This window comes from Dermacentor silvarum, unplaced genomic scaffold (genome assembly GCF_013339745.2).
Source record: "Dermacentor silvarum isolate Dsil-2018 unplaced genomic scaffold, BIME_Dsil_1.4 Seq259, whole genome shotgun sequence".
Taxonomy (NCBI): Eukaryota; Metazoa; Arthropoda; class Arachnida; order Ixodida; family Ixodidae; genus Dermacentor; species Dermacentor silvarum.
Window position 1 is genome coordinate 3897 of NW_023605940.1, and position 16652 is coordinate 20548.

General features: G+C 49.5%; 1 protein-coding gene across 1 annotated transcript; it reads left to right on the forward strand.

The window, feature by feature from the left end:
* Window positions 1-288: 288 nt before the first annotated feature.
* LOC119434825 (lysosome-associated membrane glycoprotein 2-like) lies at window positions 289-11741 on the forward strand (the record flags this gene model as incomplete). The annotated part of the gene is made up of 4 exons (XM_037701879.2): window positions 289-534; window positions 4348-4467; window positions 8769-8868; window positions 11536-11741. Coding segments are annotated over 4 exons (672 nt in total), but the record flags the coding sequence as incomplete, so codon positions are not given.
* Window positions 11742-16652: the final 4911 nt, after the last annotated feature.

Below are 16652 nucleotides of genomic sequence, written 5' to 3' on the forward strand. Positions count from 1 at the left end.
ATACACCTCGTTGTGAATGTATCACGATACAGATACAAGATACCCAATGACTATCTTAAGATAGTATCTAAGATACATATATCTTCGATATTGCCCAGCAGAGGCATAGTACACTAGCCCGAGTGAGCGACAAAACGGCCTACCGCCGCCACCTGAAAGAGCCGCCGACGTCATGGGCCACATTTCTCAAACACCTCTTATGTGTGGTATCTCCATCGCACCTTACGGCGACAGCTTCTTCTAAGTAACTGAAATCAATATCGAGGGCCATACAGTTGCCTACTGTAGGCGTCGGAAGTGCATCACGGCGGCCATGCTTTGAACACCGTCCTACTGCTGGTTGCAGGGCCATCCGCGGCAGCCGCTGGCAGCGGCGGTGCGGCGCCAGCTCCCGGAACCCCGCTCGTGCCCCCGAAGGCGCCCATCCCCGAGTTCTCATTCGGTGTCTGGAACGCTACCGATGGCACCGTCTGCATACTGGCCAAGTTCCAGGTCTTCTTCACCATCACCTACGCCGGCAGAGGGGGACTTCAGGTACGTCGAACCTAGCTGCGAATGACACCCAAGCAGATGCCGAATATCAGACACGCTGACTGGCGTAAAATGATAAAACCGGTGCGATTCCTTTTGAAATGGAATGGTGGAACGTATAGGTAACGAACAAAAGTTTGGAGACCAACAACCTCCAACGGTTTTCGCGGCCTATAGTCATATGCCAGCGGAAATCAAGAGGTGAACATTGCGCAGAGCGGGAAGTTTGTAGGAAAAGAATAGGCACACAAGACAGACGCTCTGTTTTTGCAATTGTGAGTTAAATTAAGAGCTTCCTCAAGAGCAGCAGAGGCACGCATGAGCTAAGGAACGCGCACATGCACATAGAACGAGCAACGCACGCCGTCGCCGTGAGGTTCCGTATAGATAAAATCTTCACCGCGCGCCGTATGCCCGAGCGGAAGTGTGCGGGGACGCGCGCTATCACGGAGAGCGAACGCACTCAATCTCCCACGCGCAAGCAACGAAGCGGGAAGCCAGCGCCTGAGGGACCGCGGGGGGGGGGGGGGGGGGGGGGGGGGCATTTCTACTCTGCCAACAACCGCGCTCGTCGCTCGCCGCACCGTCTCTTATCTCCACACGGCTCTGACCTTTATTCACTGTGCATTCGCCGCTCAGTTTCTGTTGAAGCGATAGACCGCACGTACCTTCGCCCGCTGCAGCGTATGGGCTTGCTGCCAGCGTTTTGACAGTCATTGTCTGCAGTCATTCAGTGTGATCTATTCATGTTTGTTTGTGCGCGCTCACACCACGCTTGTTCATTCAGTTAGTGATAGTCGGGCCACATTTTCCAACGCACGCTACACATGTAGTGCTGCCCGGATCGGCAGTGCAGCGCTACAGGTGTGTCCCTTCGCACGCGCTGCCCACGGGAAGCGCTTCTCATCAACACCACCGTTTCACACGCGCCTTCTCGTGGTCATCGAGTCTCTCTTCATGTCGGTCTACTTACGCCGCAGCACACCTGCTTACTTAATCAGCTCATGTTTACTACAATTCATATTGCTACCAAAGCCGCTCACCTTACTTCGTATGACATTGCTGTGTTTCTATCGCATTCATTGCTTCGTCCTTAGGGCGAAACTGACATTTTTTTCCTCATGCCGTGCACTTTTGCTGGTGACTGCACCTGGTGCCCCATGCCACCAAACTCCTTCATTTAAGAGTAACTACTAAGTGGTTCGTTGTGAGAAAGGAAGGTTGGTGCTATGTTCTGCAGCCCTTGAGGGAGCACGGCTCAACGCCAACGGGGAGGGGAGAGTGGGAGATAGGAGAGTACAATATGTCGCCATGGCAGGAGCGAAGCAAATCAGCAGGCAGGAACGCGGTCATGCCGTCCGGGGTCCTTGTCAGCTGGTGTCAGGTCTGGAAGGCCTGCGGTGAAAGGAGCCAGCACACATCGATTGCCTTGCCGCTGTCCATGTATGCTGGGGGTGTTAGAATGTAAGCGTAATCTTTAGCTCGGGCCGGGCGATTTCCCTCAGCTCCTTTACAGCTCTCCCTTTCGCCCACATGACTGCGGTCAAGGGGCCGATCGTATTTTTAAAGAATAAACATGTTGCCACCGCGACGCAGAAATGCTCGCATTAGATATCCGCTGGACCGATTTGAATGAAATATGTTGCACTTGAGAGAGAAAGTTAAATTTACAAATTGTAGGACGCGTAATTCTGATTTAGGACATCATATTTTTCACGAAAATTGCTGAAAATCGTTAAGCATCAAAATTTTGAAGCACGAAGTTTACAAAGTCTTAACTCTGCACGAAAAACACATATTGCACTCTTGTCAACTGCACCTGTTAGAGCACGTCAGCACGTCATACAAGGGGACAAATGTGATACGTGAATTCACGGGTTACACGAGATTGTTACAACGTTTACGGGGTTTTGAAAAAGTCATATTCAGAAATTAGTAGCATAGTTCAGAGCGGTGTATATTACATAAATTGTGTCCGCTTTAGATTTATCATTAGGTAAAGTTTACAAATCGTGATATCGTTTTTATTGCCGAGTTTTATTTTATGTTTATTTTGCAATTTTCAAGAACTAAAATAAGATATTGACGTGCTAAATAAAAAAATCTGCTTTCTGACGTTATTATATTTTGACTTTTGTTGAAGCAACAATTAAATCGGTGCAGTATTTGCAGAGAAAATCGATTTATCCGTCCCCATGAATTTAGATAGGAGGTACCAAACTTAAGAGATCAAACAACTCAGAGATCAAACAAAGTGAACTTTTAAAGTAAACGTCTGACGGAACGTCGGTCTGTTTGGGGTACATCTCAAATCTGACTAATCAGATAATTAAACGTAAACCAACTACGTTTATCAAATTACAATCCATTTCAGAATTTTTGCCCGCACCTTCATGACATGCAGAAAATGGTTAAGGACCTTAGCCGAAGCAGTGAAACATCAGGATTGAATATTAATGTGCAGAAGACGAAGGCAATGTCCGATAGCCTGGAAAGAGATCGATAATTCGTGACTGGCAGTCAGCCTCTAGAATCTGTGAAGGAGTATGTTTATCTAGGTAAATTACCGTGAGCATGAAATGAAAACTTACAGAAAAATAAAAATGGGTTGGAGCGCATACAGTAGGCATTAACAAGTCATGGCCAGCAGCTTACCGCTAACCTTGGAAATAAAAGTGTACAATCATTGCATTTTACCGGCGCTAACACACGGTGCAGAAACTTGGAGGTTAACAAAGAAACTGGAGAACTGCACAGCGTGCGATGCAACGAAAAATGTTAAACGTAACGTTTAGAGAAAGGAAGGCAACGGTGTGGATGAGAGAATAAATGGGTGTTCCCGGTATTTTATATTTGACATCAAGAGGAAGAAATGGGGCTGTGCAGGCCATGCAATGCGTAGGGTGGATAACCGATGACCTATTAGAGTTACAGAATGGGAGACCAGGGAAGGTAAGCGCAGTCGAATACTGCATAGAATTAGGTGGGGTGATGAAAGGAAGACATTTGCAGGCATAAAATAGTGTCAGCCGGCGCAAGACATTGGAAATCCTATTGGAGATCGCTGGCAGAGGCCTTCTTCCTGCAGTGGACAATATGCGTATGGTGATGATGACACTGCTACACCTTTATAACATAGTGAGAAAACAGTCGCGATATGTAGACAAGGCTTCCACGAAAATGTGAGCCAAATATTATTTTGATGTCTGTAGCAGGAGTGTTGTATGAAAGATTGCCAATCCCACCCTATGATCGATTTCGAGGCGCTCCTCTCCGCCTATGACGTCATAGGCCATCGCGCACCATCTCACCCGGACTGCGATAGCAAGGTGTAGCGTTGCGCTTGACCATCTCGGACGTTGTTCTAAATACACACGTGGGTCCGACTAACGCGCGGGTGCGCCAAAATACCACGCTGTATGTAGTAGGGCCTGTAATAACACCGCACAAGGCTCCAGTATACGCTGCCCATATCTAAGTACACGGGTGTTTTCGCATTTCACCCCCATTGAAATGCGGCCGTCGTGGCCGGGATTCGATCCCGCGATCTCCTGCTTAGTAGCCCAACACCATAGCCACTAAGCAACCACGGCGGCGGTTATGCGGGAATATGTTCATTGAAAGGCATCGCATTTACCTCAGTTCTAAATAAAACATGTTGCAGGGCCCCTTTAATTGTTTATGAAAGCAAATTGCTGAGTCATAACGTTCATGTCTGCATTGCTCAGGGGCATGCAATAGCACACGCTTGTAGCGTTCGCAGATGTTAGCTGTATTTCTGTAGTTTTTTCTTCTTCTGTGTTTGTTGAAACGCAGACGGTAACCCTGAAAATGCCCGAGAGCGCCAAAGCCAAAGGAATCTGCCCCACGGAGGACCAGGAGCCCGTTCTGGAACTTACATGGCCAGTGTTCCGGTTCATCCTGATGTTCTCCAGAGTAAGTATATACAAGGCAGGCATGCGCGGAACCTTCTTCAGGTCGATGTGGACTGCAACAAGAACTTCTGGCTGAATTAACCTGCCTGACACACTCAACGTTTTCAAATGCTCAATAACGCGGCGCGCCTATCCTATGTGATCGTTGTCATCGCAAGAGCGATCAGATTAAGCAGACGCTAAAGAGAAATGCAAGGCTACAATAGTAAATGACGCTTCTGGAGTACCAAAAAGGCCGCTCTTACTCCGAGAGGTAAAGACAGACAAAGAAGCAACGTGGAGTTCCCGCGCCAGCTCGCCGTGACGTCATGGATTTTAACACCGTCTGCTGCAGTTTAGTTAATTGCTTGTCGGTAATAAGAATCCCTACTTAAAAACGAAAACAAAAGCCCACCATATGTCCCTGTGGGCTCCATATCCATGGCCTTACATGATCATACGGGATCTTGTATAAAAAACCTTAGGTTCTCATTTAAAGCCTTGTCGGGATTGTGGTGCAGGACATATGAAGCAGTCACCCTACCAAATTACGAGAAATTTTCCAGCGCCGAAAACAGCCCAGATACAAGAAAACATATTGAAATCTGTGACGTCACATTGACGTACCAGAGCTGAGTTACACTAAGCAGAATTAAAAAAAAAAAGAAAACAGAAAAGTGAAAGTTCGGCTTTCGGTTTCTTTTTTTCTTTCTTACCTGCTATTAATCAACCTTCCTCGACAACTGACTGAAAATAGAGTTTCAAAAGAATACCACGAGGCATTATTTTTTTACTTTTGCTGTAAAGGCAAGATACTCTCCGTCCCATAATTTAATATGTTCATATGAATTTATGTGGCGAAATAGGGGTTTTCATACCGGATCCCATATGACCATATAAAAATATAGAATTAGGGCATATAGGTCATACGGTCTTTTATGCATGGCCAAATGGGAGGAAAGTAATGCTGTCGCTGCCAGTGTCGTATACAAGTGGCACTGATAGTGGAATCAAACTTCTGCTTATACAGTAGATCGAATTCAGCTCTCTCTAAGCTTAAACGCAGCAATGTTTTTTTTTTTTTTTTTTTTTTTTTTTTTTTTATCGGGAACAGCGGCTGTCTAACGACAGCATTTCTGCCTTTTACGTGCATTTCGAAAAAGAAGTCGAAGTTGACTTCGAGGTAATGCTTCCTCTTCATTATGTCGCGTGTTATCGCCATCGGTATCAGTTTTAACTGTTGCCGGAGTCTATACAAGGCAACTTGTAAGTTCCCAGATCATAAAATTCAGCTAAAAATGTTTTCCAGGTGTTTCTTAAGGTAACCACTTCAAACGGCAGTCTTTCCGTCGCGCCACGAAAAAGAGGCGCCTTGAAAATCAGTTTTCAGTAGAGCGATGGTGAACTGGATGGATGGATGGATGGATGAGGCTGTATCCTTTAAATCGGGCGGTGGCACACGCCGCCTAGCCTTGACTATTAACATATTTTGTACTTTGTGGAGGGTGAAATTTCACCCCTGCCTTGATTTTAGCCAACAATCAGATAACCTCTGTTTGGTTATTTCTACCCGCTTAAAGTACATTTTGCCTCCACTGTCCCTAAACCCCAATGCTTTGAAAAAATCAGCCCCGTTGTTTTGCACTGTAGGGTTAAGCCCTTTACTGAAAAGTATGAGGTGTTCAGCCATTTCCTCTCCACACGCACCGCATAACGTGTCTATACCTTGGTACTTGACTCGGTACATCTTAGTCCGCAATACTCCCGTGCTGGCTTCAAGCAACAAAGACCTTCCCCTAGAATTATCGTAGATATTTTCTTTGGCAATTTCGTGCTTGAAAGTTCTGTATGTTCCCAGTGCTGATTTCGTCTGCATCCCTGTTTTCCACAGACCCCTCTCTGTTTCCTTAGCCTTTTTCTTAGCCGATGTTTCCTGGTTTCCACCCCTCCTGCAGCCCAAATATTTGATTGACAATTTGATTGACAATTTTCTGGTCAGCTTCCTCCATTTTGTGTCAACATTCCTCATGTACAAATAACTGAAACTCTCCTCGCCCACCGCTTTTCTGCCATTTCTCTCAATCGCTCCTCAAATGCTACCTTGTTGCTAGCTTCCCTGCCCTCGAATGACGTCCATCCCATGTCACCCTGTACCCCCTGATTTGGTGTATTTCCGTGTGCTCCCAAAGAAAGCCTATATACCTACCCCTCGCTGCTTAACTTCCAACCTTGCTCGAACCTCTGATCATGCACAGGACCGCATTACCGAAAGTCAAACTAGGGACCATCACCCCTTTCCAAATCCCTCTCACCACTTCGTACCTATTGTAATTCCACAGTGCCCTACTTTTCATCAAAGCTGCACTCCTGCTGCCTTTAGTCGTTACATACCGTATTTTCGCGCATAAAACCCGCACTAAAAATTGAAGAAAAGTGCTTAAAAAGGGGGGGGGGGGGGGGTGCGGGTTATCTGCGAATATTCGCGAAGGGAGGGGGTGGGGGTCGGCTTCACGGCAACGCGCGGCCTGCCGTGCAGAGTCCGCATTCTCCGCATGCCTATCGACATCGACGTGTGTTAAGCCAATAAGAGGGCAACACAGGTTATTGCCTGATCCACATTCATAGTCTGGTTAGACGCTTTTCGGCATGGAGGAAGAAAAATGCTTTTCGGTGTGGGTGTTCTGTGCTTTTCGCACGCTTTTCGCAAGAGCCAGGTGCCGTTTTGTGTACGCCCAGTTTGCACAGTTGGCCAGCCTTAGGCATCATGAAAGTCTGTCGGCGGCAGTCTTTCACATTGAAAGAGAAACTGAAGATAATAGCCGCTGCTAAAGAAATCGGCAACAGAGCTGCTGCGAGATGGTTCCGAAGACGATTACGTCTTCGAAAGCGGCGATGAAGCCTCGGATGGCAGCAGTGAATCGGACGACAGCGCTGACAACGTTGCGGCGGTCGCTTTGAAATAAATTTGTTTTGAAAACGAAATGATGGCTGCGCGTAGTTGTAACTTCCTAGTCCTCATTTTTCCGGATAAGCGTGCGGGTTATACGCGAGGTTATTTTTTTTCTTCTTCATGGAGTTCAAAGTTAGGGGTGCGGGTTATATGCAAGGGCGGGTTATATGCGCGAAAATACAGTATTTTCTTGTTCCGTTAGGTACTCAGCCCCATTGTTTATCCACACTCCAAGATATTTGTACTTATCCACTACCTCAAGCGTTATCTCCTGTACCTATTCTCACTGCCCTGATTATCATTAAAAATCATGACTGCCGATTTTTCTTTACTAAACTTCAAACCTATGCTATCTACCTCTTTACCACAGATGTCCATTAATCCCTGCAAGTCTTCCTTGCGGTCAGCCATAAGTACAATGTCATCCGCGTACATCAGTCCTGGTAATGACTGTTTAATCCATTCTCCTTGCTTGAAAAAGGAAAGGTTGAAGCCAAGTCCGCTCCTCTCTCATTTTTTCTCTAATGCTTGTAAATACAGCGTGAAGAACAAAGGTGACAGAGGGCACTCTTGCCTAAGCCCCTGCTGTATCTCTATAGGCTCAGATACCTTGTTGTCCCATTTTATAAGCACCTTGTTACTTTTATAGATATCTTTTAACTACCTTTTTTTTTTTTTTTTTTTTTTTTTTTTTTTAGCGCGGAGGGACGGAGATCAGGCGCAACACGATTTTGTGGGAGCTCCGGGAGCCTCTGTTGCATTCCTTGCCTGTCAGTGACTCTATAGACGCATTGACAATTTGCCACATGGCGACGAAGTATTTTGCTTTCCGAATCGAATGGGCCGACGACGCCTCATGTGATGACTGTGGTTCAACATCTTCTGCTGTGACTGTCCTCGCTACAATTTACAGAGACGATCGCTCGCAATCGCGATCGCGCGCTTGGACCAAAGACCAGAGGAAACCATTTTAGAACGCCGCCATCACAAGACATCGCTGCGGAGGGCGACGAAAGATCTGTTGCAGTTTTTAAAGACTACAGAATTGGACAAGCGGTTGTAGCCTGAACTGACGTTTACAGTGCTACAAGTGCTACTGTGCTGTCAATACAAGTGACAGTGACTGACTGTGATTGTGCGTCGGTGCTCCCTTTCTTTCTCTACCTCTACTTTCCTGTCACTTTGCCTCCCACTCCCCTCTCTCCCCAGCGTAGGGTAGCAAACCGGACCTTCCCCTCTGGTTAAGCCTCCCTGCTTTTGCCCTTTTCTTCTGTCTCTATCTCTCCCTACCACACGACGCGTAATATACAACCGCTCAGTGTGAACGTCGCAGAAGAGACACCGTTGACAGCAGACATTTATTCTGTCCTCAGGTTCCCCCAGTGAACGACAAGGGCAAAGGATCATGGAAGGTTAGCGGTTTGGAGATCCAGTTCAACACAAACTCCCCTTTCTTCCCGGGCGCCACGAACGGTAAGCGTGAGAATTTTGTGATATGAGCACCGCAAAAAGAACACTATTCCAGCAGTACCCATATCTCACGACAAATGTAGAAGTAATGCGGTTTTCATTGAAGCAATGTAGCGACACACCGTATTGCCAATTTCTTCACTTCTGTGTAGCCGACTTCAATTTTCTGTTGCCGACATCATCTTCATTTCGCTGTAGTTCAACGCTCATCGCTCAATGCACGCTCTGGCACAATTCAGTTCACTTCCCTTCTTTCTCCACACACACACACACACCTGCTTTGGATGCCTACTTTTATTGCGATAGCAATTATATGGACGCTCAAAAGCAGATTTATGCCGTCGGCGTCGCCGTCGCCGTGAGGTTCCGTACGACGTCAATGGAGATGAAATCATCGCCGCGCGCCGAACGCTGTATGTGCGAGTGAAAGGGCGCGAGGGACGCGCGCTTTCACGGGGAGTGAACGCACGGCGGAGAACAAACGCGCGTTCTGCGCTGTGCTCCCTTAAGGGCTGCAGAAGTAGGCGTCTCTTTCCTCCTCTACAATCACCATATATGTAGAGCAAACGTGCCTTCTTCCGACGCACGAAAGGCCGTGGGGGGGAGGGGGGGGGGGGGAGGAGGGAAGGGAGGCGACGTTTAGCTGCGGACACCAAGTGCATATATTATATCAGAGGCTCCGGCAACAGTCACCAACGCCGCACGCATTTTGGGCGAGCGCGGGCAAAACGCCGACGGCGTCGACAACAGTTCTGCGTGTTGCCGGTGCTGCTGCATGTCCAAGTTTATACAGCTGATAAAGCTGCTATCATTGCTCCGTATAGCTCTCTTCAAATTTGCTATCGCAATTGATGCTTCGCCTTTCAGGTGAAACTGCGACAACTTTTTAAAGCAGGAAATGCTTTTAGCTCCCGTTGTCAGGCGACCTTCGAGTGACCTTGAGCCAAAAGCCAGAGCCGTTATCCGGACACTCAAAAGGAGAACATGCCTACAAGTTGCGAGAACAAAACGAGATCATCCGGGCAACCAGTCAAAAGTTAAGAAAATGCGGTCTCTGGCCCCCAACCCTTCATACAGGACCGCATACATACGCTAGTTACTGCCCAAACAAGTTACAAAAATATTGCTTCCGAGTTCTTCCTAATGTATGTTCACAATATCACTCAAGCTGTAACTTCTAGTGCGCTGGTTTTATTTGTCATTTCTAATAACGACGTCCACAGGCAGATACAGGGCACCATACACTTGATTGTCATCTTTTGGCGCTGAGACAGGGTTGCCTGTGCTCTTTTGAACGCCAGCCGTCTGCGAGTTCTGCGGCGTGGGTTTTGCGTCGCCTCCTTCGAGCGCTTTTCTTCTAGCTGTGTAGTGCGCTCTGTCTCCCTGGCGTCTTCGCTGCCTGTCGTGCCGCCTTCAGCCGGTTTTTTTCTTCTAGCTGGGCATCGTCCATATCGACCAGTGCACAGTATGTTGTGCTGCGGTGTGCCGTTGCGAACATGCACTATACCCATTTTAAGATTGTGGCTAGTATCATCTCCAACCAATCTGCTTTGCCGGTAGCCATTTCATGCTTACATCTACTCTCGGTTACGGGAGAGCCAGCGATTTTTTTTTTTTACTTCTCTGCAGCTGACTCGTCAATTTTCTGTTGTCGAGTTCTTCACTTTTTGTCTTTTGTTCGGCTTGTCTACACAATGGCGCATAACTATTCTGGAGAACTGGCCACGAATGTTCCCTAGCCTAGAGTGCCGCATGCCCAGTAGCAAATACTTAAAGGCCCAAGTTGTCTATTCGGGAACATAACCAAGAACATAAGCTGGCATGAAATAGGTTAGATACGGACGAACGTACGAAAAAGTGTGTGGAGTTCCCGAATAATTCTAGTCGCATTAAAAGTAATCCCATGTACACTAATGGTAGTTCCTGCTAAACTACGCCATGACACGAGCATGGTAGTTGCATGTCTAGTTCGATCTGTGAGCTCTAGTTGAAGTCAGCATCATAAGATGGCGTCACCAGCGATGCTGCACACGTCCTTTTCTCTAGTAAGGCCCATAGCCAGGAATTTTTTTCGGGGGAGGGGGGGGGGGGGGGGGTCACTTGCTGAAGGCGTTGACTATTTGATTGAGGAAAACGCCTATTTTTCAGTAATTATTTTCGGTAAAGCCAGGAAAGATCAAAATTTCGGGGGAGGGGGGGGGGGCTATAAGCTCCACCAGATTCCGAAAGAAGCCTTCAACCGCTGCTTCCAACAATGGCAGGAGCGATGGAGCAAGTGTGTGTGCGCGCAAGGGTCCTACTTCGAAGGTGATTAGGTAAGCATTGCCATGGGTCGTAACATTAGCACGCTGAACCACCGTTCCGGGAACGTTTTGAGTGCCCCTCGTATATTGACAATCGCCAGGCGCGGACTTAGCGGCACTAGATGGCTCAGCGTGTCCAGAGGGAAGCGCGAGAGAGGATACACGCCCCATACATGACGCGTTTCTGCGGTGTCACTACACTCCTTCATTACTAATCGCATTAACGTCGACGCTAATCCTGAAATGGTATTTGCAGGATTTTTTTACACGCAGACTAAAATTCTCTAATTAAAGTCTCTTTGGGCCTTTCGCTGCATTTTCTGCGGTTGTAAGACCTCAGCTTACAGCTACCGTCACCATGCTGCAGCCGGCAAGCGGACGGCCCGCAGTCCAGAGAATATGACGCTGTTCGAGACACCGATGGGCGAGTCGTACTTTTGTCCGACGCCTAAGCTGGTCACGCTGACGGACTCGCGCGGTGGACGCAAAGTGGCCGTGCAGTTCAAGGACCTGCGCATCCAGGCGTACGAGTTCCAGGGAACCTATGGTCCAGGTGAGTTCTTACAGAGGTGACATCACTGCAGTGTCGCGTGACGCTACGGAGGGCATAATCTTACAGCTTCCACAATACTGCTCGAGATTAGGGCGTCAAGATTACGCGCCCCTTTCCACCGTGCTTGCCGAATCACGGCTTGCCTTTATTTTTAATGCGAAATCATTATATGCGCCATTACGCAAAAATCCGGCGTCGCCTCCGAGCGATGGTACTAAATATCACCGACAGTGCAGAGTAAAAACACATAAAAAATGCTCGGATTGACGTCAAATTTCTCAGGGAGGTTCCTGCAAATAAAGAAAATCAATGGCTTTGAAAAGAAATTTTGGTAAATTTCGGCCTGGGTGAGAACCAAACCCGGACCTCCGGGGTGCGAGACGAGCACGCTTCCCCGACGCCATGGCGGCTCCAGGGTTCTGGTTGACTAAAGGTGTGCCTCTAGTGCACGCGCCATAGCACACGTCACGTCGAAAGGTATGGCCTAGTGCGTGCGTCACTGGGCACATGACGGCGTAGCCAATGCGGAGGAGGTGGCGCCACGTCACAAATGTATAAAATGAGTGTATCAAATTAAAAAAAAAATACGCAGTTTCGCCCGAAAGGCGAAGCATCAATTGCGATAGCAAATTAATAGCGAGATATAGAGAGTAAGGATAGTCGTTTTATCGGCTGCATAAAGTTGGACACATTCGCTTACTAACTGAATTAACAAGCATGGTGTCAGTGCGCACAAGCAAACATGAATGGATCACACTCAATCCGCACACAATCGCTGTCAAAACGCTGGCGTGAGCAAGCGCGCCAGCAGCAGAGAGCGAAGGTTCGTGCGGTCTATCGCTTCAACGGAAACTGAGCGGCGAATACACAGCGCCTACAAAGGTAGGAACTGTGTTGAAGATCGCTTCCAAGATACGGTACGCGCGACCGCCCGGCGCCGCGCCAAGTACGCAGTTGCTCGCAGAGCAGAAGCCGCAACCCCTCCCTCCCGCGCTGCCTTCCCGCTTTCCTCCTTTCGCGTGGGTGCTTCCCCTTGCGCCCGGTCGCAAGATACGCATTTGGTGCCGCAGCTAACCATCGGCTCCCCTCCCTCCCTCTTGGCCCCCCACCGCGTTTCGCGCGAAGGAAGACGTCGCGTTTGCTCTCAGCCGTGCGTTCGCTCCCCGTGAAAGCGCGCGTCCCTCGCGCGCTTTCTCTCGCACATACAACATACGGCGCGCGGCGACGATTTTATCGCCATTGGACTTTCTACGGAACCTCACGGCGACGGTGACGCTGACGGCAGAAATCCGCGTGGAGTGTCCATATAATTGCTATCGCAATAAAAGGATTAATGCCCAATGGAACTCCGCTGAGCGGTCCTTCGAGTTATGATATCCCAGTCCTCCCGGGTAGGGTTAGGTATAGGGGGGAGGTGCGGGGTGGATTGGCATGCCCACACCATGCGGAAAATGTCCGAATACTTTTCCTCAGCGTGGGCACTTCCCTGTGCACGCAGGGTCGAAATGTTTTAGGACTGCCGAGCACAGCAGTGTTTTAGTATAGAGGCGAAGGAGTAAACGCTCATCCGCCTTCGTGAGGCCCTTCAGGGCTTATGAAAGATTGCATGGCCGAATTGGTAATGTTGGGTGATTTCATTAAAGGCAAGAGCCGGATTGGGGTCGGAGTCCGCTTCGAGTGGAGGCGAGGGCGATGCCCGGAGAGCAAGCGCGCGGGCAGCGGCGTCGGCCGCTTCGTTGCCCTCGAGACCCGAGTGCGCGGGAGTCCATATTATCGTGCGGGACGCGGGGGCCCCCGAGATACTCGCTGGTTTGAAGTATGCGGTATGCAAAATAAGGAAGAAAGCCCCTTTCGACGCTCCTGCAGGCCCCTCGCGAGTCAGTAATGATGACCCGCGAGTCCTGTTCCAGCTCCTACTCCAGCTTCACGAGCGCGAAGGTGCCAGCCAGTCTCCTTCGCGCTCGTGACGCTGGAGCCAATGGCAACAGCCGAAGTGGGTAGTCCTCTAGGTAGACTCTTACAGAATACTCCCCCCCCCCCCCTAAATTTGCGGCGGCGAGCGCGATGGCCACGCCTTCCGCATGTGTTATGTCTTGGGATTTGAACGTAAGGCCGTTCATGCAGCCCCGTTTTAACAGGTAGCGGCGCCTTGCTGAGCGCAGTCCTAAGTACGAGTATATATTGTCACGACCTCGCAGGAGACGTGGAAGCAGGCGTACAGCACGTATACAAGTACTTTATATGAGCAGCAAAACGCAACGTCGTTGTCGTCTCTGTTTTTCTACCCGCGCGCTACTTCAGCGTCGTTTCCATGGCCGGGTGCACATACCCGCGGCGACGATATAGCATGTGGCATTTGCCCCTCCTTTGAAAGAAGCATCGTCCCGATGCGCCAAGCGCCCAAGAAAGTGCAGTGATGGTGCAAAAGTCAGGTCATGATGCAAAATATGGCTTCATACGAAGCACGTGCACAACCTCGGGCAGATGCTGCCGGCGTTTGGAGCAGGAAGGACTGTCGGGCACAACTTCATAATTCACGTCACTGATGCGGCGTAGAACTGTGTACGGCCCGAAGTATCTTCGCAGGAGCTTCTCAGATAGCCCCCGCCGACGAATAGGAGTCCAAACCCACACCTGGTCGCCGACGTTGTACGTGACGGGTCTGTGTCGAAGATTGTAGTGTCTGGCATCGTAGTTCTGTTGCTCTTGGATGCGCAAGCGTGCAAGCTGCCTTGCTTCCTCGGCGCGTTGCGTAAACTCCTCGGCACCAGTCTCGTGATCACCACACTCGTGTGGCAGCATCGCGTCCAACAGTGTTGTTACTTCCCGGCCATAGACGAGGCTGAAAGGTGTCACGCGTGTTGTCTCCTGGCGAGCCGTGTTGTACGCAAATGTAACATATGGTAAAATCTCGTCCCAGTTCTTGTGGTCGACGTCGATGTACATACTCATCATGTCTGCCAGAGTCTTATTCAAGCGTTCTGTCAGCCCATTGGTTTGGGGGTGATAAGCGGTTGTCTTGCGGTGAGTTGTACCACTTAATCGCAACACGGTATCCAGAAGCGCGGCCGTGAAAGCAGAACCTCTGTCGGTAATGACCACTGCGGGGGCGCCATGCCTTAGGACGACGGCTTCGATGAAAAATCGTGCTGCTTCGGCTGCTGTTCCCCGCTGGAGAGCACCTGTTTCGGCGTATCGGGTAAGATAATCAGTGACGACGATTATCCATCTATTGCCGGCAGAAGACACTGGAAATGGACCTAAAAGGTCCATGCCAACTTGTGCGAACGGCGCTTGTGGTATCTGAACAGAATGCAGCAGTCCAGCAGGTTTGACGGGTGGGGTTTTGCGGCGCTGGCAATCCAGGCATGTCTGGACATAACGTTTCACGACCGGCGCAAGTCTTGGCCAGTAATACTTTAGCCTAAGTCTGGATAATGTGCGGGAGTAGCCCAAATGACCAGCGGTCGGCTCGTTGTGACAGGCGTGTAGGACTTCGTTCCGTAGAGATGCGGGAACGACAAGTAGGTAGCTGCTGCCACTGGGTGAAAAGTTCTTTTTGTAGAGAACGTCGTGACGCAAGCAAAATGAAGGCAGCGCTCTGGCGAATAACCTCGGCACGCAGCTTGTTTTTCCCTCTAAGTAATCAATAAGAGGAACCAGTTCTGCGTCCTCGCGTTGCAGGCGTGAAACGGCGACAGCGTCTACCATGCCTAGAAAAGCCGCGTCGTCATCGTCGTGCAATGTAGTCTCAACAGGCGACCGAGACAGGCAGTCGGCGTCGGCGTGCCGCTTCCCCGATTTGTAGACAACAGTGAAGTCGAACTCCTGGAGCCGAAGGCTCCAGCGTGCTAGCCGACCAGCTGGATCTTTAAATTAGTCAGCCAGCAAAGTGCATGGTGATCACTGACGACGGTGAAACAGCGACCGTATAGATATGGGCGAAATTTGAGGATGGCCCAGACTACCGCGAGGCACTCTTTTTCTGTAGTGGAGTAGTTAGTCTCCGTTCTGGATAGGGTCCTGCTGGCGTACGCAAGCACTCTTTCGGTGCCGTCCTGCCGCTGAAGAAGCACTGCGCCAAGGCCGACATTGCTAGCATCGGTATGAAGAATCGTCGGGGCGTCTTCGTCAAAGTGTGCGAGCACAGGAGGCGTCTGCAGCCGCTGCCGTAGCTCGTCAAATGCCCGTTGCTGCTCTTCGCCCCACACGAAGGGGACATCTTCACGGGTGAGATGTGTTAATGGACACGCGATGCGCGAAAAGTCCGCAATAAACCGCCGGTAGTAGGCGCAAAGGCCCAGAAAACGTCGCACGGCCTTTTTATCAGATGGCGTCGGGAAATTAGCGACGGCAGCGATTTTATCAGGGTCAGGTCGAACACCTTCATGACTAACCACGTGACCGAGGAATTGAAGTTCCTCAAAACCAAAATGGCACTTTTCCGGTTTCAAAGTTAGGCCTGCTGAGCGTATTGCCTCAAAGACCGTCTTCAGTCTCCGTAAGTGTTCGTCGAACGTGGCGGAGAAAACAATCACGTCGTCGAGGTACACTAGGCAGGTTTGCCATTTGAGGCCTGAGAGTACCGTGTCCATGAGTCGTTGAAACGTTGCTGGCGCAGAACACAAACCGAAGGGAAGCACCTGAAATTCATAAAGTCCATCGGGTGTCACAAAAGCGGTCTTTTCACGGTCTCTCTCATCAACTTCGATTTGCCAGTAGCCGCTTTTCAAGTCCATCGACGAAAAGTAACGCGCGTTTCGTAGCCGGTCCAGTGAATCATCGATACGCGGTAACGGATAAACGTCTTTCTTTGTGATCTGGTTGAGTTTTCGATAGTCGACGCAGAAGCGCAGACTACCGTCCTTCTTTTTCACCAATACGACAGGCGATGCCCACGGACTCTTAGATGGCCGAATAACTCCGTCCTC